The 22,332-nt window shown below is 54.0% G+C and overlaps 1 protein-coding gene across 1 annotated transcript in view; it reads left to right on the plus strand.

The window, feature by feature from the left end:
- Positions 1 to 10,488: 10,488 nt before the first annotated feature.
- The window catches only part of PAPPA2 (pappalysin 2), a 71,771-nt gene continuing 59,927 nt past the window's right edge, over positions 10,489 to 22,332 (plus strand). The window contains exons 1-2 of the mRNA XM_042819834.1: positions 10,489 to 10,954; positions 14,343 to 15,399. Of these exons, the coding sequence (XP_042675768.1) occupies positions 10,489 to 10,954; positions 14,343 to 15,399 (1,523 nt within the window). The remainder of the gene's footprint in view (positions 10,955 to 14,342; positions 15,400 to 22,332) is intronic.

A 22,332-nucleotide genomic window follows, 5' to 3' on the forward strand; every position in this document is an offset into this window, starting at 1 on the left:
GGTGTTTCGAGATGCCTTTGGAAAGAATGGGCTCAAGGCAAGGTTTGCGTGGAATGGTGAGATCACCACAAGTGCAGAAAAAGCCTTGCTTTGAGCTAAAGCAAGGAGTCGAGGACTAAAAAAGCTGGAGAAAACTAAACTTCATTGATTCTGTGCATCCAATAGATAATTACCCGCCTCTAGTGAGACGTTACATCAGGATAAAATACTTGCTGAATTATGAAGTATGAAATAGCCTTGGATAGCCCAACACATGTAGGTGCTGTGGCAGAGTAGCTGTATTTATGGCAGGGTAGTGGTTGGCCATGCTGTGGGGTTTACCACGTTGTGTCAAAGAAATCAGGCTTTCCATTAGGATGCTGCTGTAGAGAGCAAATCGTGTTTAGGGGGATTTGTAGATTGTCAATAGCAGTAGCTAAACAGAGATGCTTGGCAGAGAACAAGAGCACTGGAAAAGCAGAGCAAAGGAAGCAGTGACCACCAAAAATTCCTTGGGCTTCCTTAGGGTGCCGCATGCCCCCACTTGTCTCCATGGACCTGGGGACTCCAGGGTGCACCAGGCACCTCCATGTCATGGAGACATGGCTATTGCCCTGGAGCAAGTCCATCCAAACTGCACTGAGTCCCTTATTCCCCTGTTTCCCCCCGAGTTTTTGCACATCCTTTGTATGGGTGTTGCTGTGCTGGAGTCTCCCTGTGCTGCCCCTGCCAGCTGGCACCTGCATTCATGGCAGACAGCCACTGAGACATGCCACTTAGCTCTGCAAGCGGCTGTAGAGAGAGTCTGACAAGATCAAATGCTAATAGAGAGGTTTTCTGAAGGTCGAAACTGATCTTCTCGAGGGCATTCGTGGCAGGGAGATGCCAGAAGAAACCAAAGAACCAGTGCATTGTGGAGTAAATCATTTAATTTTAAATGTTCTCTGGGCAGGATTTTATAAAGAAAGAAAAACCCATTAAGTGCTTGGAAAGCTGTGCTGTCTTAAATCTCCCCTTTGCTGCAACTCTCATGGAACATCGCAGCCCAGAGCTTCAGGTGACAGCTGTGTCACTGCCCTGCACAGCCCTGACAGCAGTCAGTCTTGGCTCATCCCCCTGTTTAGTCCCACAGATCTGCCTCTCACCATGGTGGGCAGCCAGACAGGCGCAGCATCCCCTTTCCTACCGAGGGGATTCTCCCAGCCTCCAACAGCACATGGCTCAGGACTCTCCAGGCACTCCACCTGTGTGTTGATAGCCCCCAGAGGACTTCCCTACCTGAGCCTTCCCGAAACAGGTTGGGTCCAGATATTTTGGGAAGGGCTGGTTCAGACCATCCACCAAGCACCACTTGGTGACCCAGCGCCCTGCGTGTGCTCCCATCCTCACACTTCCACTCCCTCTCCCCCCGTTTCTCCTCCCCGCTGTTCTCTGCTAATGGATCCGGTGCATAAAAGTGAGGTTTCGGAAAAGATCTCCGAACCCAAAGAGACAGTCGGGAGGTGGAGAGAGGGGGGAAAGAGAAAGAGGCTTTTTGAATATTGAATTAAGACTGTCTCCAGTATTATTGAATTCCCATAAGAAGGCAGCCAGTGAGCCCACTGCTTTAGTGTCCTATGAATATTTCATTGCTTGACTTCAGCTCTGCGAAAACAGTTTCATGGCACAAAAGCATCTTTTTGGCTGGAGGGCTCCTCTCTGAGCTCGCGGTGAGTGCCCCATGCTCGCACCGGCTGTGAAGTCACTGCGGCTTGTGGACAGAGACATCTCACTCTAAATAAAGCTGAATTTATCAAACCCGGATGGTCTTTTTTGCAAGACCCAGACAGGAACTTCCAGAAGACAACAGATCAGGGCTCAGAATGAGTCAAGAAGGGGAAATAAAAGGGGATCGGGAGTGATAGAGAATGGGGTTTGAACTGGAATGCAGCGACGGCTGTGTTTCCTGCCCCATTCCTGGTGGTGATGGAGACCATTCTCCATCCATCAGGAAGATGATGGTGCCCATTCTCCATCCATCAGGGAGATAGTACCCATGTCCCTATCCTCAGGGAGATGGTACCTATGTTTCCATCCATCAACAAGATGATGGTACTCGTGTCTCCATCCATCAGGCAGCAGAGCTGGGGATGCGTCCTGCTACGTGATGGAGGCACCAGTCTTGAAGCCCTGGTTCTGTGGGATTCCTCAAAATTTAGTCACCTCCATGGAACTACTCTGGATTATCCAAACCTTATGAGTTTCTCACCCTGGATTCTTTCAAAAGTAAGCTTCTGCACAAGATGTTGACCACTCCTGCTTTCAGACAGGGAGTAAACCCCATTTGCCAGTGCTAAAGAAAATGCCAATGCAAGACCATTGCTTGCCCATGTTGCATGGGTTAAAGTGGTGCTGCAGGTGCTGCAAGCATTTAACACATCTGCAGATGCATCTGGAGTGATTTGAGTTCAGAGGGGGCTGGCTAATTCCATTGCTTCCTTCTCATCTTTTTTTCTTTCAGGCTGGAAATGATCTTCAAAGACAGAGAGGGCAATTTAATGAGAGTTAATTATTTTATTGTAGGCAGGGGAGATAATGCTGCTGAGGTTACCCAATACTTCCAATTATAAGGCTGTTTCCCATTTCTTAGAACAGTACCCAAACTGTGACCATTTAGGCAGAAGTCATCTGCCTAAGGTTTACCTCAGCTTGGATTATGGATAATTTCAGCCAGACTGGGTCAGCTCTTTCTAGGAAAAAGGGTGGGGGAATGACATTTGGTTTATTTGTGCCCAAGCATCCTTCCCAAACCTCTTAGAACTGCCATAACATCTTGTGCTTCATCAGGAAATGGGGAATTTTGGTGAGAGAGCATCCTTAATGCTACCCAGAGCAGAAAACCTATGGATAAGCTCTTAAGGGGTCCATGCTTGTGCTCTCTTCCAGCTGCAAATCACTGCCAGGTTACTAAAAGGAGCACAATGCCCTTCAGTAGCTGATTTGAGCTGGCAGATTGGTTCTTAGCTGGACTTGCCAACCATGGGGCAGTAAGCGTGCCTGCCCAGCCTGAGCTGTTCTGTGGACTGGAGAACTCCATGCAACCACGCGACTGTATCAACGCAGAGTATCAACGCTGCCTCATCCATGGCCACATTCCTCACGTGTTCCATAGAGCTCAGGATGGGACCAGGGCATAGGGACCCCATTTCTCCCACTGGGTGCCCATGTGCTGCAAGCAAAGGGCTGGCAGGCATTCCTCAGCCTGTCTCAGCCACTCGTCCCCAGTGAAAGAGCAGAGAGGTGACAAGGTGTTTCCTGGACACCTCCCCTTCCTCTTGTTGGGGGTGAGCAGGAGTGAGGAGCTGCCTCTCCTGGATGCTTTGCAACACCGGAGCGGCACATTCTTTCAATAACGGATGAGAACACCGCGCTGCTTTTGCAATTCACTTAGGAGAAACACGAAGCCCAGGCTTGTGGACCAGCACAGTTTCCCTGCACACGTGTGCTCCTCAAGCACGTGTAGGGTCAGCGTGGGAGGGCTTCTCCCAAGCGCCCATTGCGTGGCATCACCAGGCCCTGGCCAAAGCTGGTCCCAATTATGGCTGCAGATGGCTTCAAGCCCCATCATCCTAATTGTCCAGGAGGGTGCTGGTGGTCAGCTCTGGCTGACGTCAGTGCTGCACAAAGCCAGGCCAGCGCCGCCTGCCCCGCGCATTGCATGGCGTGTTGTAGAGTGGCTGGGCATGCATTAGGGTGGGTGAGATGGATTGCTAGGCTGGTAACTAGGACAGAGAGATAAGCATAATGGATGGACGGTCAGAGAGCAAGCATGCTTCAGACGGGTGAATAAATCACTTTGATTGCTCCTACGTAAACAGGAGATGCCTGCGGGACTCAGCTCTCCAACTGGGGTGCATCAAGATGAAGCCCTTCAATGGATTTTGAGGATTTTGAAATGCTCTTCATTAATTGAGGAACCCCCTGGCCCTGCACCTGCTGCACAACTGGGGTCACCTGCACCTGGCCCAGAGCCTGCATCCCTCTGGTCCCCTGTGAACTGTGCCACCCACCGTGCCCCCGGCCCAGAGCATGTGGATGTATCTCTCATGCACAGAGCTGGATGGTGTGTAACCGGCTTCAGACAAAATGGTTTTGGAGCAGGACAGACGTCTGTCCCAGTGGGTGTGTGGCCGTGGTGAGCTTCCAGACTGCAAGGGCACATGCACAGCATCCCAGTGAGCTCCATGTTTCGCACCCCATGATGAACACACAAGAGTTGGCAGTTAGGCTCCATCTCAATTAGGCTCCATCTCAATTAGCCTTTATCTCAATTAGACTCTATCTTGATTAGGCTCTATCTCAATTAGGCTTTCATTCACACCACAGCTGCTGGTTTGTCCTCTGTAGCCCGACTCTGGAGATGCTTCTTGCCCTCGTCCTCGGCCAGGCAAACCCTGCAGGACTCCAGGAGCAGACCGACAGGGTTGTTTCCCCATCATCCCCTTAACTTGTCCCCGCTTCAGCCTCTTGCAGCTGAGCCAGGGTCTGGGATGCAGTCCATCTCCCCTTCCATCCATCCCACCAGCCTCCCCCTCCTTCTGTCTGCTCGTTGCCTTAATCACCCTCTGATCAATCTCAGGAGGAACCAGCAACGCGGGAATGGCAGATGGGGAACAGAGCATGAATATTAATTAGCACCGAATTCCAAACAGAGGACTTTAATTACATTAAAAGCGCAGGCTCAGAGGCAGTGACTTACTTCCTGCTGTAAATCTGTTGGCAGGTCATTTGCCTCCACGGTGTCAGTGCTCCTTAATGAATGAATATATACATTTGGAGTGCTCATGCATGTGGGGAAATAGGTTCTTGTTTCCAAATATGCAAAAGTGAGCTGGTGCATCATCTAGAGGGTTTCACTAACTGGGAGGATTCGGAGAAATAATTATTAGTATAATTACTTGGTAACAACATGCCTGTTCTGGGAGCTCTGCTTGATGGGCTGGAAACCCCTGGCGCCTGGGTACAGCATGCTGCTTTGTTATTTGTGGTCTGGTCACTGGGGGGAGACCAAGAACCACGGTGTTTTCATGGGGTTCAGGCGTGTGGTCACTGTCAAACAGTGATGATGCACTTGGGAACATCAGCATTTTCCGTCATGATGAGTTAGGAACATCATCATACTCTTTGATCATCATCCTCCATTGTAATATGCTTGCAAACATCATCATCCTCCATCATTATGTGCTTGGGAATATCATCCTCCACTGTAATGCACTTGGGAGCATCAACTTCCATCATGACATATTTGGGACTGTCCTCCTCCATTCTCTGCCATCCATGGGAGACTCATCTGGGAAGACCTGTCCAAAGCTTAGGGTGGGCAAACGAAGAACCTGAAGACAACAGGGCCACATCTGAGCCTGGAGAACAGGAGTGGATGTGGGCACATGGTCAAGTGGCAACCGATGATCTCCTTGCCCTGCAGCTACTCCTGCAGGGGATGATGCCTCTTGGTATGTCCCCAGAACAGTCTCCCACCAAGCCATGCAAGGGCCTCTTGGTATGTCCCCAGAACAGTCTCCCACCAAGCCATGCAAGGGCCATCCTATCAAGTACAAAAAGCAAACCCTGCAAGCACGTTGCCCACATTCACCCTTTTTCTTCATTGGTTTGAAGCTGGAGACAGCATTACCTATGGCTGTTGCATGTGCACAGCAAGCTCACCCTCGCTCTGTCCAAGGGGCTTGTAGGAATACCTCCTCCTGCTGCCCTCTGGTGAAGATCCACACTCAAAGGTGATGATGTCAAGATGCGAGCTCAAGGGGATACAAGAGGGTCTACAGGGGTCTGGGAGGCCCTGTTGTGCTCTAGCGGTGGTGCAATGGGTTTTTTGGGGAGGACTGGCAGCCTAGCAGGAGCACCCAATGCTTCAAACATGCAGTGGGATATAGCACCCAGGAAGGCACTTGTTTGGAAAGGATGGTCCTTGTCAGCAAGATCTTTGTGGAGAAAACCCCGATCCCTGGCTGCAGAGGCTGGGGACCAATGGTGCACTTGGATTTGTGATGAACTTGGACGAAAGGATACAGAACAATGTTGTGTTTTGGAGCAGCAATCAGGACGAACCTCTAATTCCTAGCACCAATGAGTGGAAAATACAAACACATACCCAACTACAGAAGGCAGAGCAAAAGCTGTCTGGAGGTGGCAGGTTTGTGCAAGTGATTACACTGACACTCAGGCAAGGAAAGTCATGCTAACTTGGAGAAGAGATGCTACCGTGCAAGCCACACGTCCAGGGGGAACCAGCAAGCAGATGTCAGTCTTGGCAGAGGGACACTGGAAATGCGACAAGGATGTGTCATTATTCCACCTGGACTTACCTGCTGTGAGCGTGGTGCTCTCCTGGAGCTCCTGCCAGAGCTCAGGGTTCTGTGGATGCAAGTTCCAGCCCATACTGTGTTTGTACTAAGATGATCCTCGTGCAGGTGGCTGAGCTGATGTCATTGGGACTGTGCTTCTGCCGTTGGCACGTGGGCCACATAGCATCCTCCCTCTCCCATTTTTCACCTTCAGCAGACACTTCCCACCTTGCTGGGACACAGAAATACATTTGAAAACCTGGACTTAATGGGGCTGAAACTCCTGACCAACAACAGCAGGAAACAAGTGAGCAGAGCAGCAGGGCAGTCCCAGCATTTCTCCTCACTTTTCCATACACCCTCCTCCATGGCTGCTGGAGGAGCAGTGTTACATAAAGGCAGCCAGGTCTCTGCCCTTTGTGAGCTGTCAGAATCACTTTCAATATCTGAGACACCCCATCTGGCAAAGGTCGTGCTCTGTTCTCTCGATGGTCTTAATTTAGAGCCTGTGAGTTCTCGGCAATGTGCAAAGAGCTGGGGTGTGGGCAGCTCCTCTGCATCAAGGTGTGAGCGTCTGCAGCATCCTCACCTCCTGCCTGAGAGCCATTGATGTGTACTGGGGGCTGACTGAGGCACTGGTGAATGCTCAGCTCATGAGCTTCCCCCCAGCATTGACACATGGAAGGTGCAGGGTGATGGAGATGCATCCTGCCGGCTTGCTCCTCATTATTTAAAGCTCAGTCTTTGGCTCTGTGCTCGGAGGAGCTGGGGTCACGTACATCACTTTTCAAACAAGGCACACAGCAGAAGGGGACCTGGAAGTTTGATGCCAGAATTTTAGCCGGGTTGCTCACCAGTGCTGATCTGCAGAGCAGCCGGAGGCAGGAAACCCACCGCGTTCCCAAGCCAACCTTCAGCATGTGGGGCCGGGGTCTCTGACCTCGGGGATCCCAGCTGTCTGAACACACTCCTAATCTTCTTGGGAAAAGATGCCACAGCTGGGATGGAGGGAGGGGGGAACCAGGCTGTGCCCTGAGCTGCTTTGATTGATCAGGTTTGCTCCTGCAAGCCCATGGATTTGGCTGCCCGGCCGTGAACAAAAAGCTGCCTTCTCCCCGTGCCTTTATTCCCATGTCGGGCTCTCCAATGGTTGCCTATGGAGCAGCAAAGGGTGAGGAAGGCTTTTGCTGATGGCTCTTGACAGGCGTGGGGAGAGGCACAGCTTGGCCTCAACTCCAGCAGGAATGCTGCTTCTCACTTCCCATGGAGCAGGCTGCAGCCTTGTCTCTGCCCCAGAATCATCACCTTGGCGAGCACATGGGCCTTAGAGGGACCAAGGGGTGCACAGCAGGGACCTGCAGACAGTTGCCCTCCTGCACTGGGCTCTGTGGGGTGAGGATCTCCATCCAGGCACCATGTGCTGGAGTGCCAATGGGGTGCTGGGATGCCCACACGATGCAAGAAAGCCCATGTGATGCTGAGATGCCTGTGGGATGCAGGGATGTTCATGGGATGCCTACAGAATGCATGGCTGTTCACAGGATGCAGCAATGAACACAAGATGTCGAAATGCCCCTGGGATGCAGGGATGCCAAAGGAAGCAGGGCTGCCAACGGGATGCAGGGATGCCCACAGGATGCAGGACTGCTGCATTCCCAGCCAAAGCATCCTGGCTCCAAGGTGGGACACATCCACTCCTTGGACACTTTGGAGGGAGGCTGCAGAGTTGCATTGTCTTATGGCACTGCAGAGCAGGGACAGCTGGAGGAGGGGCTGGAGCACCTGCTCCCATCTGTGAGCACCAGTAGGAAAGAACCTGGTGACATTTTCTGATGGCAAAGAGCAGTGGGGATGGCTCTTCCAGGCTGCACATGGACGTGGTGCGGTCACCGTCCTTGGAGGTGTCCAAGAGCTGTGGAGGTGTGGCACTGAGGGATATGGTCAGTGAGCATGGTGGGGATGCATTGTGGGTGGGCTTGGTGATCCTACCGGTCTTTTCCAACTGTAATGATTCCATGATTCCCCATATTTCCTGCCATGTGGGGTTTTGCCTGGAAAGCCTCTGTGTGCCAGCATTCATGGTGGCTGGCAGGCAGGCAAAGCACTTGCTGTCCCTATTCCCTTAACTTATCCCTAGGTCCTGCCATTTTCTTACACCAGTGAAACCATCATGCAGGAGCACTGATGAGGCAAGATTATTTTTTATTGTGTGTGTGTAGAAGGAAATGTGCCTTTTTGGAGGGTTTTGTTGCTTCAGAGCCAGCTCCAGCCCAGAGGATCCATCCTCATGGGACTGGCACACGTGTTTTGGGGCTGCTGGGGTGCGGGCTCCTGGTGTGACGGCTGGCTGGCACAGCAGGGCGCGTGGCAAGATGATGAATAACTGCTTAAAATAAAGTCGCCACCCCTGAAAATAAGCCATCCCATGGGACCCACTGATATCAGCCCCTGGTAGACAGGGCTATCAGAAGCTCGGCTCATTCCTAAACTCACACGCACTGTGAGCAGGGACCGCTGGCATTTGCCCTAGCACAACACTGTGGTGGGGCCAAGCGCTGGGTAGCGGTGCCTCCGACCCATGCCAGCAGCGGGTGGGACCCCTGTACTGGAAGGGGGCTGAGGTCCATCCCACATCCCTGGGCAGTATCTCCATCCTCAGGAACTATGGAGCTCCCCCTCTACAAGCTCTCCTTGTCCTCATGCACCCCTCACACATCCTCTCCTCCTCTCTTTGCATCCCTGTGTCCTGGTGATGCTCTGTGCCACCCCTCCAGCGTCCCCAGTGCTATTTTTAATGCCTAAAGCATCAACCCCCCCCAACCTCCATGGGAAGCAAACAAGCCCCGTGCGTGCAGCTCCCGCTGCTCATGCTTCAATCCCTTCCCTCCTGCCTGGCTGCTCTGCAAGCCGGTACCCTGGAAGGGGCCTCCCAGCTCTTGCTGGCAGCCCTGCTTCAGACTGACCGCCACAGATAGTGCTTCGAAGTGAAAAATATATATATATAATAATAATAAAAGGGAAAAAAAAAGAAAGTCATCTTCTCACTGAGGTTTTCAGATGTACTCGACCATCCCAAGGTTTCTCAGGGGAGATTTGGCAGCATGATATTCGGGGGGGGTGAGGATGTGCCAGAGTGGGTCCTGGGGAGCTGTGTTTTTCCCCAGCCTGGGCAGCGTGCCTCCAGCCCACCTTTCTGCATGTGTCAAGCAGATGGGACCGTTGCTCAGGGTGGGGAAAAAAAGGGAAGAATAGGGAAACATAGATCGCTGGTGGAGGGGCACTCCGGGGCTCTCCGCTGCATGGATTGCGTGCGCTGAGCTCTGGGTGGGGAGGGCCGGGGATGGCCCCCTCCTGTCAGGTGAGGGATGGGATAGAGACAGTGCCACGACTGGAGCGAAGTGTGGGCACAGCTCGTCTTAGGGAGAATAAAATAAAGAAGTGGGGGAGGATGGGGGGTGGGGGGGGAGGACAAAAAAAAAAAAAAGAAAGAAAGAAAAGAAAAGAGAAAAACACGCCTGGCTGCTCGGCGATGCGCGGAGAGCAGCGAACGGGGCAGGCAGCAGGGCAGCCCGCGCTGTGTCCGCAGGTGCGGCCGCGGCACCGCTGCCATCCCCTGATCCGCTCCCAGCCCGGGGCCGAGCCACGCCGAACCGAGCCGGGGAGCGGGTCCCGGCGGGGTGCTGCGCCCTGGGCAGCGCCCGGGAAGGCGGAGGGAGGGAGGGGAGGGCGATGCTCCGCTCGGGGTTTATTAGATTGGATATAATCATCTTTAAATAAGGCAGCCCCCCCCACCCCCCCCAACCCCTCCCCGGCGGGGGGAGCCGAGCGCCTCGGGGCTTTCTAGATAAGGGCGCATCTCCCGCTCCCGCAGGCAGCGCTCGGCTCCCTCCTTCCCGGTGTCGGCGGGCAGCGAGCTCCGGCCCCGCCGCAGGCAGAGGGGTCTCCGCGGCCGTGCCCTCTTCCTCCCCCTCCTCCTCCTCCTTCTCTCCCTCCTCCTCCTCCTCCTCCCGGGCCCGCAGAGGGGAGGAGAGCGGCGCCGGGGAAAAAGTTGGGGGCAGCGGCACCGGGGGAGGATGCCCTGGCGCTACCCCGACTGCCGCCCGCCGCCCCCCTGAGCCTCCCGCAGTCCAGGGGCCGCCGCCCCCCGATCCCTCGTCCCCCCGGGGCCATGCAGAGCTGCGGGGCTCCCTTGGTCGCGCTGCTGCTGACGGCGCTCAGCCTGACCCGCGGGGACCCCCCGCCCCCCGACCCCCCTCAGCCGTGCGGGCTGGAGGCTCCGAGCCGCCGGGCGGCCCCCCCGCACCATCCTTACGGGCTGTACCCTGGCCGAGCGGCTCAGGGGGGGCTCGGAGCCGCAGCCCCGGACTCCGGGAGGCAGCGGGGTCGGAGGCCGAGGGCAGCCGGGGGAGGCGGCGAGGAGCCGCGGGGCGAGGCGGAAGGCAGGCTGCGGGGCCGGGCGGCGCGGGTGCCGAGCCCCCCCCGGGGCCGGCCGCTCCCCGCCCTGTACTTCGCCGGCGGCCGGGAGACGCTGGCGGCGCGGCCGGAGGCGCTGTCTCACATCCCACGGGAGCGTTTCACCCTGGAGCTGTGGGTGAAGGCGGAGGGCGGACAGAGCAACCCAGCCGTCATCGCAGGTAAAGCTCGACGGGATGCGGCGGAAGGGATGCGATGCGAGGCCGGGAGGAGCGGGGGGGACGCGGGGACAGAGCCGAGATCCGGAGCTGCTCACCTGCGACAGGTGACAGCACCCGTACCGTCCCACCGACACCCCAAATCCCGCTCTACCCGCGTCCCGGGCACTCACCGGGAGAAGGGCTGTATTTCCCGGCCCCTCGCCTCCTCAGGGTTTGGGGCACGGAGCTCCCGGCGGATCGCCCCCGGCCCACGGAGTCCCGGGAGCGGTGGCCGCACGGTGGCAGCCGCACCTCGCGCACCGCCCCGGCCCGGGCTACGCGGTGCCCCCGGGCTCTGCATCCCCCCAGGCTCCCTTCTTTGCGTGGTTGCCGAGGGGGGCTTCTCTCCCTCGTGCGGAGAGACATGGCACGTGGGGTTAACTCACTGCGACCCAGGAGCCAGGGGCTGGTGATGGAGAGCTACAATAAGAATCTGAGAATAGTTCGAGTTGGAAGGGACCTTTAAAAACCATCTGGCCCCACTCCGTGTGCTGAACAGGGACACTCACAGCTCCATCAGGTGCTCAGAGCCCCGTCCAGCCTGTCTGCAAGGATAGGGCACCCACACATCTCTGGGCAGCCTGTGCTTCTCCACTCTCCATCCCTCCACTGAACCCCTTTGCTTTGCTTACCACTGGGCTCCACACTTAGACTTTTCTCTGTGGGATGCAGAAGAGGAGAGCGGATGGGTGGCAGATAGGGAAGCTGAGCCAGTGTCTCCCACCCACCCTTTTCAGAGCTGTCTGCACCTGGAGCTCAGCCCTGCAGGTGCTTTGCATTACTTTCCCCTGCTAGTTTTCTCTCTTTTGTTGTCGTTTAATTTTCCCTTAGCGGAGGGTGGGCCCATCATTACACAGCGACCACTGGCACTGGCACGATCCCCCGCTCCAGGCTTTGAGTCAGCCCCACGCACCTCCGGCTGGCTGAGTCACCCGCAGCTTCCCACCCGCGCCCTGCAGCTGGCAATGCGGGGCCATGGTAATGGGGACAGGGATGGAGCACTTCCTGCTGTGTTCTGTATGTGCAGGTGGCACCAGGACCTCCAGCCCTTCTGCCCTGCTGGGATGGGATCGTGCACTGGCTGCTTGGTGCTCAGGGAGGAGCCCCAGGGGAAAGGATGCTCTGCGTGGTCCTTATAAAGCTGTGCACTTCTTCACCACTCTCCTGGCAGTCAAATTAAAAGGGTTATTTATTCCTTCTCTGTCTCCGTTGCCTGAACTTTACACCCCAGGGCAGTTTTGTGGCCAGCTTTTTGCATATTGGTGCTGAAGCACGGCTGCTTCCTTTCGTGTTTTTGTGGTGTTGCCAACAACGCGTGTTTTAAATCCAGCATTATCACTGTAATCCTGGGCACAAGTCACAAGCCAGGTTATGTTTCCCCTTTCCCATCCTATAGACTAGATGCCAAATTAGACTTGTGAATGCCAAGATTTGCATCTCCTCTGCAATGGCTCTTTCCATTTTGGTGGGCCACTTGTAAATTTATGGGGCGCACCCAGACTGTGTTTGCAAGGATGCTGGGTCCCATTCTCCCCATAAAGCTGCTCCACCTCAATGCTGTTTTTGCTCTCCTCTTGCATTTAACCAAATTTGGGGCACCCTAGATTGTCGCAGAGTGAACTGCAGGAGGAGATCCCAAGCCCTGTTTCCTCTGTCCCAGTGATGAGCAAATCCTAGAGGATGGCTTTTGAGTGTGCAGTCCCAGCACTTCCACCCAGCACTCTGGTTTCATACACAAAAACGAGCCAAACCTCATCTGTCCATGTAGACTTTGTGTTTGGCTGTTTTTTTTGCTAGCATCTTGGCTGGAGTGGTTCTGACCACTTGGCTGCAGCTTGTCCTCCTTGGAGGAGACAAGGACAAAGAACACTTGGGGTCCAGCAGTGTTTGAAGTGACCTTTGTAAAGCTTGCTGCTGGGTTATGAGGGCTGGAAAGGATATGTGGGGCCGTGGTGACCTGGTTCCCTTGGATGTGATCCCTCCATCCATGTGACACTACATCCTTATCTCTAAATTGGAGAGAGATGTATTTGAAGGGTGGGCTATTTGGTTGGCAAAGAATTGGTTGGGAGGTCACAGACAGAGGGTTGTGGCCATGTCTCTACATCCAAGTGTAGGTCAATGAGGAGTGGTGTCCCTCTGGGGCTCATCTTGGGACTGGTGCTCTTTAACATAATCAGTGATACAGATGATAGGATTGAGAGAACCCTCAGCAAGTTTGTGGATGACACCAAACTGAGTGGTGCAGTTGCTACAATAGAAGGAAGGAATGCTATCCAAAGGGACTCTGATAAACTGGAGAGGTGGGCCCTTGTGAACCTAGTGAGATTCAACAAGGCCAAGTGCAAGGTGATGCGTTTGGGTCAAGCAAATCCCAGAAATATGCACAGACTGCAATAAAAAGTCTCTGAGAGCAGCCCTGTGGAGAAGTACTTGGAGGTCCTAGTAGATGTCGGGGGAAATTTTTCACCAAGAGGGTGGTGAGGGTCTGTCACAGGCTGCCCAGAGCTGTGGGTGCCCCATACATAGGTGTTCCCAAAGCCATGGATGGGGCCCTGGGCTGCCTGATCTGGAGGGGGGCAACCAGCCCATAACAGGGGTTGGAATTGGGTGATCCCTTTAAGGTCCCTTCCAATCCCAGCCATACTGTGGTTCTATGACACAAGCCTGAAGGTCGTACTGAGAGCATTTATTATGTCCTCATGTTCGTTTGTAATGTTTGGTGCATCCAGCCACCTGTGGCCATTAACTGCAGGGTGAGGGAAATCTGCGAGATGGAAGATTGAGATATCTGGGAGATTTAGGAACGCAGGATGTTTTGCTTTGGATTGACTTATTCTAATCCTTGAAAGCACAGTGTCTCACCCCAGCCTGCAGTCATGCTCCTATGGGAATGTCTTTCTCTTTGGCCTCTCTTCTCCAACTGGCTGAGCTCTTCATGCCCTTTCCACTCAGCTTCCATAGCTCTGACTCTTGGCTCCTCCGTCTGCTCACCCAAATAATGAGCAGTGCCCACTGTCTGGACCCTGCCCTACTTTATTTGCCTGTGTCTCATTCAATGTGACCACATGGGCTAGTGGGGAAATATTGGTGGTAGATGGATGGTTGGACTGGATGATCTTGGAGATCTTTTCCAAGCTTGCTGATTCTATGACTCTGAAAACCTCCCCTGCTCCTTCACCCCAGAACATAGAAACATGATGATGTGCTTTGCTCTTTTGTGCTCTATATCCCTAAGAGTCATCTCAGTGCAGGAGGCAGAAGCATGCCACAAGGATGCTCACAGAGCAGCGATGCTCTCCACTTCTCACCACCTCCCTCTTTTCTCTCCAACCCATCCCCTCTGCAGGAGTCTTCGACAACTGCTCACACACGGCCAGCAATAAGGGCTGGGCTTTGGGCATCCGTGCCCTGCGCCTGGCTGGCAAGCAGGACGCCCGCTTCTTCTTCTCCCTGCGCACAGACCGAGCGGCCGCCGCCACCGAGGTGACAGGGTCCCACCGCTACCAACCGGACACTTGGACCCACCTGACCGCCAGCTATGATGGGCACTGGATGGCCCTCTATGTGGATGGGGTGCGGGTGGGCCGCACTGATGGGCAGGGAGGGCCCCTGCACAGCGCCTTCATGGCCTCCTGCCGCACCCTGCTGCTGGGAGGGGACGCCTGGGGGGACGCTCATGCTTTTCGGGGACACGTGGCCGGGCTGGCCTTGTGGCAGGATGCGCTGCCCCAAGCGCAGCTCCAGCGAGCTTTCCTTGAAGATGTGCCCAGCGGCTCTCCAGTGCTGGCCGCCGGCTTGGACACTTTGGAGCAACAGTGGGTGCCGTTCCGTGAAGCCTCGCTCCCCCGGCGCCGGGTCCTGCCCCCCGCCGTACCCCCCATCCTCCATCCGTTCGGTCCTCCAGCCTGCGGGCAGACGGCGTGCGACAACGTGGAGCTGGTCTCCCACTACAACCAGCATTGGCCGCTGCGCGGTGCCAAGGTGGTGCGGTACCGCGTGGTCAGCCTGGCCGAGGACAGCGGCGGGCGGCCGACGGTGAGCCGTGAGCAGGTGTGGCGGCAGCATCGGGCGCTGAGCGAGGCCTTCCGCCCCTACAACATCTCGTGGCAGCTCAGCCTGCTGGAGGTGCGCAACTCGTCCTTGCGCCGCCGTGCCGTTCTGCTGGGCTGTGAGCCCAGTAAGGTGGGCAACGAGCGCTGCGACCCCGAGTGTGAGCACCCACTGACCGGCTATGATGGCGGGGACTGCCGCCGACCCGGGCGCTGCTTCTCCTGGAAGCGCCGCGACGGTGTTTGCCACATGGAGTGCAACAACATGTTGGATGACTTTGATGATGGTGACTGCTGTGACCCACGGGCTACCGATGTCACCAGGACCTGCTTTGACCCTGACTCGCCATACAGGTAGGTAGGGAACCAGCCTGTGAACTGTGAGGGTTGTCTGGGGGACGTTGCAGGTACCATGGGTGCAAAATGCCTTAATGGAGCTTCTGTGCACGGTGCTAGGGCATGGGGGCACCTGCTGCCATGGGGGCTCTGCACGCATCTCTCTTCTCCCTAAGGGAGAGCAACATTCAGGGGAGGGGTTAGAGATATGCAGTTCCTCTGGATTTTCTCCTTCCCTTCTATTCTCCATGCTGTGGGAGCAGCTGGGCTGTTGCTACAAACACATCTTCATTCCCAAGCCAGCTCCTGATCCCCCAGTGGGAATGTAGGAAGCAGGTGCCCATAACCAGGACAGTGGCAGTGGGTGTCTTCATCCATTCCTGAGCTTTTCTCACCATCTGAGGAAGCACAGGGGGAGGACGAGGAGCCCTTCTCTCGGTGTTTCCCCCTCAGCCATGGCACCAGCCGTGACCCCTAGATGTTTTCCCACCCTGGGATGAAATCTGATGGCCTGTGCCCATCAGATTCATCATAATGTTAATAATGATCAGAACATCATGATGTTCTTCATTATTGGTGTGGTGAGCGGTTCTGCTGCCTGCCACATGGCTGCTCAGGATGGCCGCCCACTGCCACTTGGCCACCAGAAGAGGCTTTGCTACTTAGTGGAGACATGGCCAAGGCTCTGTCCTCACCCTCTGTGTGCAGCTAGAGGAATGTTTTCATCCTCAGACAAGAAGGGCTCCACCTAAATTTAAAAAGGCTGAATTTTTGCTGGTATGAATCAGGGCTTCCATTTGTCAGGATTTTCCCCTGAAAGTTGGGAAAGAAAAAAACTAAACCAAACAAAGCAAAAAACCAACATACAAAACAAAACAAAACAAAACAAAAACCTTGCTTCTGTGGGAAAATGGGAACACTACGGAAATAACAAAACTTCTGCAATTTTTCTTTCTGCAGCCCTCATTGGTCTGCAGACAAGACGGGACTGTAGGCAAATCTCTGAAGGGGAAATCCCTCTTGCATGGTGGTTGGGAAATCTGGGGGCATGGATTGTATGGGGCCCTGGGCAATGTGATCTAGTACATGATCTAGCAGCTAGCAACCCTGTCTGCAGCAGAGGGGTTGGAATTTGATGATCCCTGAGGTCCCTTCCAACCCAAGCCATCCTAAGATTCTATGACTCTACGATCCTGGTGCTGCTGAGCTCCTAAGCTCTTTTTCCCCTGCCTGCATGGGTACCATGGTGTTTGGGGTAGGTACAACCTGAATTTGTACCCCGCTGTTTCATGGGAGGTTACCAGTATGAGTCTGGGAAGCGGCGAGGTGAGGTGAGCTGGTTGGGTTGGTGCCCTTCCTACGGGTCAGGGGATTCATCCCAAAATACACAAGCAGGCATTTGGCCATAAAGCATTATGCTTAAATGAGTGTTTATGAGGAGCGGGGCAGCTGGGAAACTTGCAGGAGGATTTTTAGGGTGGAAGCCAAAACGGGAGGAATAACAGAAAATAAAACTTAACAAACTGAGGAAAGGCAGCACGACAGGAGCCAGGTGCCTGGAGGTAAGAGCTGTGGCTGGGGACAGCGTGGTGTTGTCTTTGATGGAGATGGGCAGGGGGAAACATGTTGTTGGACGACTCCTTTCGGGTCAAGGTGGCACAACGGAGCTTTGGGCTTCTGCACGGTGAATCAGCTCTGCCATATTTTATTTCAAGGCTCTCTAAAGCAGTGGTTTGGATGCGAATGCTTCTCAGCACTGCCAAAAATAATCCAAAGGAGAAAGTCAGCACGAGACACTGGACAATTTCTTACTTAGTGCTGTCGACAGATGCTATTGTTTTGGTGAAGGGCCCCAATACCTTGGCTTGCATGACCTTATGCACGTGTAAAAGCTTTTGCCATTTTAGAATAGCCCTCACCTCTCTATGTCTGCATCTTTGAGAGAGGCTGATCTGATTGTTGGAGAGAGCAGAGGGAGCTCTAGTGCTTCTCAGCTGGTGAAAGCCTCTGTACACTTCTAGAGCTATGTTTGGTTCCAGCATATTGGCCATGCGTAGTGTCGTCCAATATCAATAGCACAGCAGGCAGATGAGGCTTGGAAGGAAGAGTGGCAAGGCTGTGGGGCAGGGAGCTGTGCTGAGCCCATGGCAGTGTTGGTGTGCACACAGCCAGACCGTGGTACTGAGCCTTTCTCATGACCATGGCAGGAGATGTGGACGGCAAGTCAAGGACACGACTGACCATACAAAGAACAAAGGGACAGATATAGCAGGAGAACTGCCAGCTGTCATCCTGCACCCAGCTCCTCCTGCTTTTCCAGGAGCTGCTGGCAGTGTAATGCCAGGGTCCCGGAGTAAGTTTGTGTTCATTTGCTGCAGACATCCTCTTCTTACAAAGCTCGAGTGTTGTTGTAATTGGCGCTCTAGGAAGGCAAGCAGCAACAGCTCATTAACAGCAATTAACACTCAGTATGGGCCCCCCTTGGGCAGTTACACTGTGAGCCTGGTGTGTGACACAGTGTGTGTGAAAAGAGCAACTGGAGGGCAGCCTGGGTACCAGCAGAAGGAACAGAAATAACACAGTAAGCAGAAGCATTGGTAGTGGAGGTACTGCCGTTCGGGACAGCCACAGGCACAAAGAGCCTCCTCTGGTATGGCCCTGAAAACCACAGGGCAGGAAGCTGAGGAGCAGAGCTTGATGGGGCTCTCTAGCATACTCCCTGCCCCACATTTTCCCTTCCCTTTTGCCAACCCCTTGTTTCAAGAGTAGCAAATTCAGTTTTGCCTCCTCTGGGATGGCCACAGCTGTGATGTTAGGATCTATCTCATCAACAGGACGCTTGATGGGCCTTAATGTGGGCTTAGCCAGGCTGCCTTCCTCAGGGAGAGATGCTTAATTGGGTTAGGGCTGTTGGGGAGCCTCCTGCTGTTTAAGCGGTTTCTTCAAGCACTAATCCAGATTAACCTCACCGAGTGTCTCTTGTGGACAGGCCCCAAGAATGAACTATCACTAAGCAATTCTCCTTTCCTGGCTACAGGAAACCTGAGCCAGAATAGCGAGCAGTCCACAAGTGCTGGGCTCAGGTCTGGGGGCTGTAAGCAAGGTGGTAAAGAGATGGGCATCTTGGGAACCCCAGAGGGAACCCCAAAGGTAGCAGTACTGGTCTTGGTGGCCACTTCCCCAGGCTGGTAGGCCCACTGGGGCTGGGCAGGTGCAGTAATTAACAGGGCTTTTTGCAGGAGCCTGATGGATTCCTTGGTAGGTTCTTTAAAGTTTCATGAGAGAGGTCAGACTGAGCTCATAAAAAAGCTGAGCGGGAAAGAGAGCCCACTCTCTCTGGGCTCTTCTTATTGATTACTAATTTCAAAACTTGGCAAAGATGGATGGGATTGTCCTTGGTTGTTGCATCCTGAGGACAGGATGTCCACTGAGGTGCTTGTTCATAAAGTGGCAAATAGCCAGGGCTGAGTTCACCCAGAGTCCTGGTTTTGGTCAAAAAACCCCTAATTTGCTTTTGATCCTCTCAGCCCAAATACATCAGAAAGCACTTAACACATCCTTTGCATCTGTTATGTTGTGCCAAAGATGAACCCAACAGTAGAGTTGTGTTTTGAGGAGCAATGAAGTCTGAGAGGGAGTGGTAAGAAAATGGGCTCTGCTCTTGGTCAGTGTGAAATCCTGAGCCCTGCGGTGTGTCTGCACTCATGTCATCCACAGATACTGCTGGGGGGCTGCTCACCTCAGCCTCCAACTGCTGCTTTCACCTTCCTTGTGGGATGTGTTCATTTGCTTAGATGTCCTATTTCTTCCATCCGATCTCCTGTCTGCTGTGAGAGCTGTTCCTTCCCTGCTGTGGGCTGCAGTTGTCTGTCCTTGTCTCTTACAGGAGTTGGATGTGCTTGTCTCTCTGTTTTGGCCTCTCTTCCAGGCTCTTGGAGGAGGGAGGTCTCCCAAACTTCATCATACATCAGGGTATGAGTTGAGCATCCCAAAGGGCTTTCAGGGCATCTGTTCTCCTGAAGCTGTGAGAAAGAGGATGTAACACCTCCAGTTCGGGCTAGCAAAGGGAAGGGTAGCACAAACTCCCAGAGACCTGCCCGGTGCCCCAGGGTGGCTGGAGCTGTGCAGGAGGACAACCCAATCCGCGTGTGAGCGGGAGCAGCAATCCCTGCCCAGCAGCTGTAGGAGCCCAGACTCTTTCAGGGAAAACAACCCATCCAGATGTGAGCTATTGTTCTAGCAATACCACCATCCTGGGGGCTGATCGAATCCAGACAACAATTGTGAAGGAACAGCATGTGTCCAAGGGCTGGGCTGGGGAAGGGGGGAGTCACTCTGTTTCCAGCTTTTCAGCACTCCCTGGGGTTCCTACTCATCCGTCCGTGTGCAGCTGAGATCCCAGGAAATGACCCAGCAGGGTGCTTGGCAGCATGCTGGTGGGACTCCATCAACCCCACGCTGATGGGCTCTTGTGGATGATTGATGCACGTTTGGGTTGGCAGGCTGCGCCGCAGACACTGGAGCTGTTGAGCGAGCATACCATTTTTAGTTTGCCTTGGCTCTGCTGACATCGTTATATAGGAAATCAAATTGTCCCTTTGCAGAGGGTGATGTGGGGAGAAGGATGGATCCGACGCAGCCCAAGCCCACCAGAACTGAGCAAGGCAGAGGGCTCTGGGAAAGGGAGCAGTGGTAGCCTTGGTGTTTCTCTTGTTTGTGGTTAAAGTAGGGCTGTTACGTTACAAAACTTCCCCCAAATAATTATCTCGCATCCTTTTTACATTCGCGAGAAAGGCATTTTTAGAATGCTGGCTTGTACGCACTCCGGCTGGGATACCCGATTGCCTGGGCCTAAAAATAAGTTGGGGGCTGGGGACTTGATTTTTCCCCTCCTTGTTTACTTATTTAAGAAGAGGTGGGGATGTTTGGACTGAATATATTTATTTTCCTCTCTTTCTCCGTATTGATCTCCTTCTGGACTAACACCAAGAGTATTTGCCCTTCAATGAGCAAATTCATCCTTGCTCAGCAAATTCACCCACTGCTGCCAACCCTGGGAAAGGTCCTTCACCCACACAGCAAATGTTGTCTTTCTGAGGTGCCCACCTGCCTGTGCTGTGGGGAGGGGTAATTCCAGCTCTTCAGATGGGAAAACGAAAATCCTGGCCATCTTTCGCAGCAATGCAGTGTTAGGGCTCTGCTCTGCTGCCTCCTAGACCCTGGGTGGTTAAAAGAGGCATTTAATGAAAGGAAATGAAGCTGTTCAGGCCTGACTAAATGCACGGCACGAGCTGGCACTGCTATCTGCACAATTTGCCCCAGCCCTTAGCTGGCTCCCCATGCACCAGCAGCAGCAGCAGCAGGAGCCTTGCACCCACTAGTGTTATCCTGCTTCAGGCTCCTGGGGCCACCTCCCTGCACCTGGACTGCTACTTCGTTCATTGGCAGAAAGGAAGAGAGAGCTGATTTACAACAGATCACCTGCGGTTTAGATGGGGACCAAGCTTATCTGTACTGTCTGAGACAGGGAAAGAGCACTGCAAGTCTCAGCCCTGGCCCTGGAAGTTTTCTGTTTTTCTTTGAAACAAACAACCCAGGCAGAAACTGAACCATACCTGGCTTTGTTTAGCTTGGAGCCTGCTCTACAATAACTTGCCACTGTTGAATTCTGCCTCGCAAAACCGCAAGGGGCTGCAAACATGTTCCTTCACACATGTTCTGTGTAACGCGGGTGGCTCAGCAGCCAGCATCAACACTGGGAAAAGGCAGCGGGTGCTCAGCCAGGCGGGGGACAGCTTTCCGAGGCGTGCTGGCATGTGCTGGAGCCACGCTGCTGCCTGTGCTGGGATTTGGAGCAGAACCACGTGCAAAGATGCTGGGCTCCTGGCCTCGCTGAGCTGCTGCTGTGTTGTCTGCAAGGCTCTTGCCTCCCCACCTATTCCTGATCCAGGTCTCCTGCTCTGCTTCTCTCACATTCTTCCCATTAACTCCCCTCACGCACCCAGCTCTCTGTCCCTGGCTTTGGAGGTGGTGACATCCCCTGATGCCAGCTCCACTCTTCTTCCCTGGGACCAGTCCCCGTGCAGCCCTGGTAGGTCTGTGGGGGCTTTTTCACTTTTGCAGATGGCCTTAAGCATAAACCTTGGGTGAAAGAGGGTGGTTCTCTACAAGCCAACGCAACTGACTGAGCATCCTTAGTGTCTGCTACAAGTGAGGGGTCAGCACAGGACACAGGTGGAAAGCCCAGCCCATCAGGGTTCTAATAGTCATGCACTCAGACAGAGCTACACTTGGCCATGGGCATTGTTCCTTCCTTGCATGCTCTCAGAGTATGGATACTTTCAGGGGTAGGATGCATTATGGACTGCCTCAGGGATGACACAGGGAACCGCCTTACAGGGCTGGAAGACTAGCAGTGAACGACAATATTGGTCTCCTTTCCAATGACTTGCTGTTCAGAACTTTCTTTGTTGGGTTTGTGAAAGAGAAGGTAAGAGGGAATGGGAGGGACACCATCCCTTTTGCAGGCTTGCTTACTCATGATGTTGTTGCTGGATATTTGGCTTGGACTCTCCTGGGTTTGGCAGTGATGATACCTCAGAATCACAGAATTATAGGTGTTTGAAAGGGCCCCTAGAGATCATCAAGACCAACCCCTCTGCTAAAGCAGATTCCCTACGGGAGATTACACAGGTTCAGGAGGGTTCTGCATCCTTCCAGAGAAGGAGACCTCACAGCCTCTCTGGGCAGCCTGTTCCAATTCACGACACTCTTTGCAAAGCCTGAACCCACAGGCTGGTTTCAGACAAATAAAAAATTCGGTATCTACGTTCCTGCAGTCAGGAGATGAGTACAAAGCGGGGAGTGATTGAAGCCTTTGCTGAGGCTTTGAAGATATTGGAGAGCTGCGGGGCTGGAAAAACTTTAAATCCACGTTTCACCTTGTGGGTT

This window comes from Centrocercus urophasianus, unplaced genomic scaffold (genome assembly GCF_019232065.1).
Source record: "Centrocercus urophasianus isolate 14NV4802_14NV808 unplaced genomic scaffold, USGS_Curo_1.0 seq_18, whole genome shotgun sequence".
Lineage (NCBI taxonomy): Eukaryota > Metazoa > Chordata > Aves > Galliformes > Phasianidae > Centrocercus > Centrocercus urophasianus.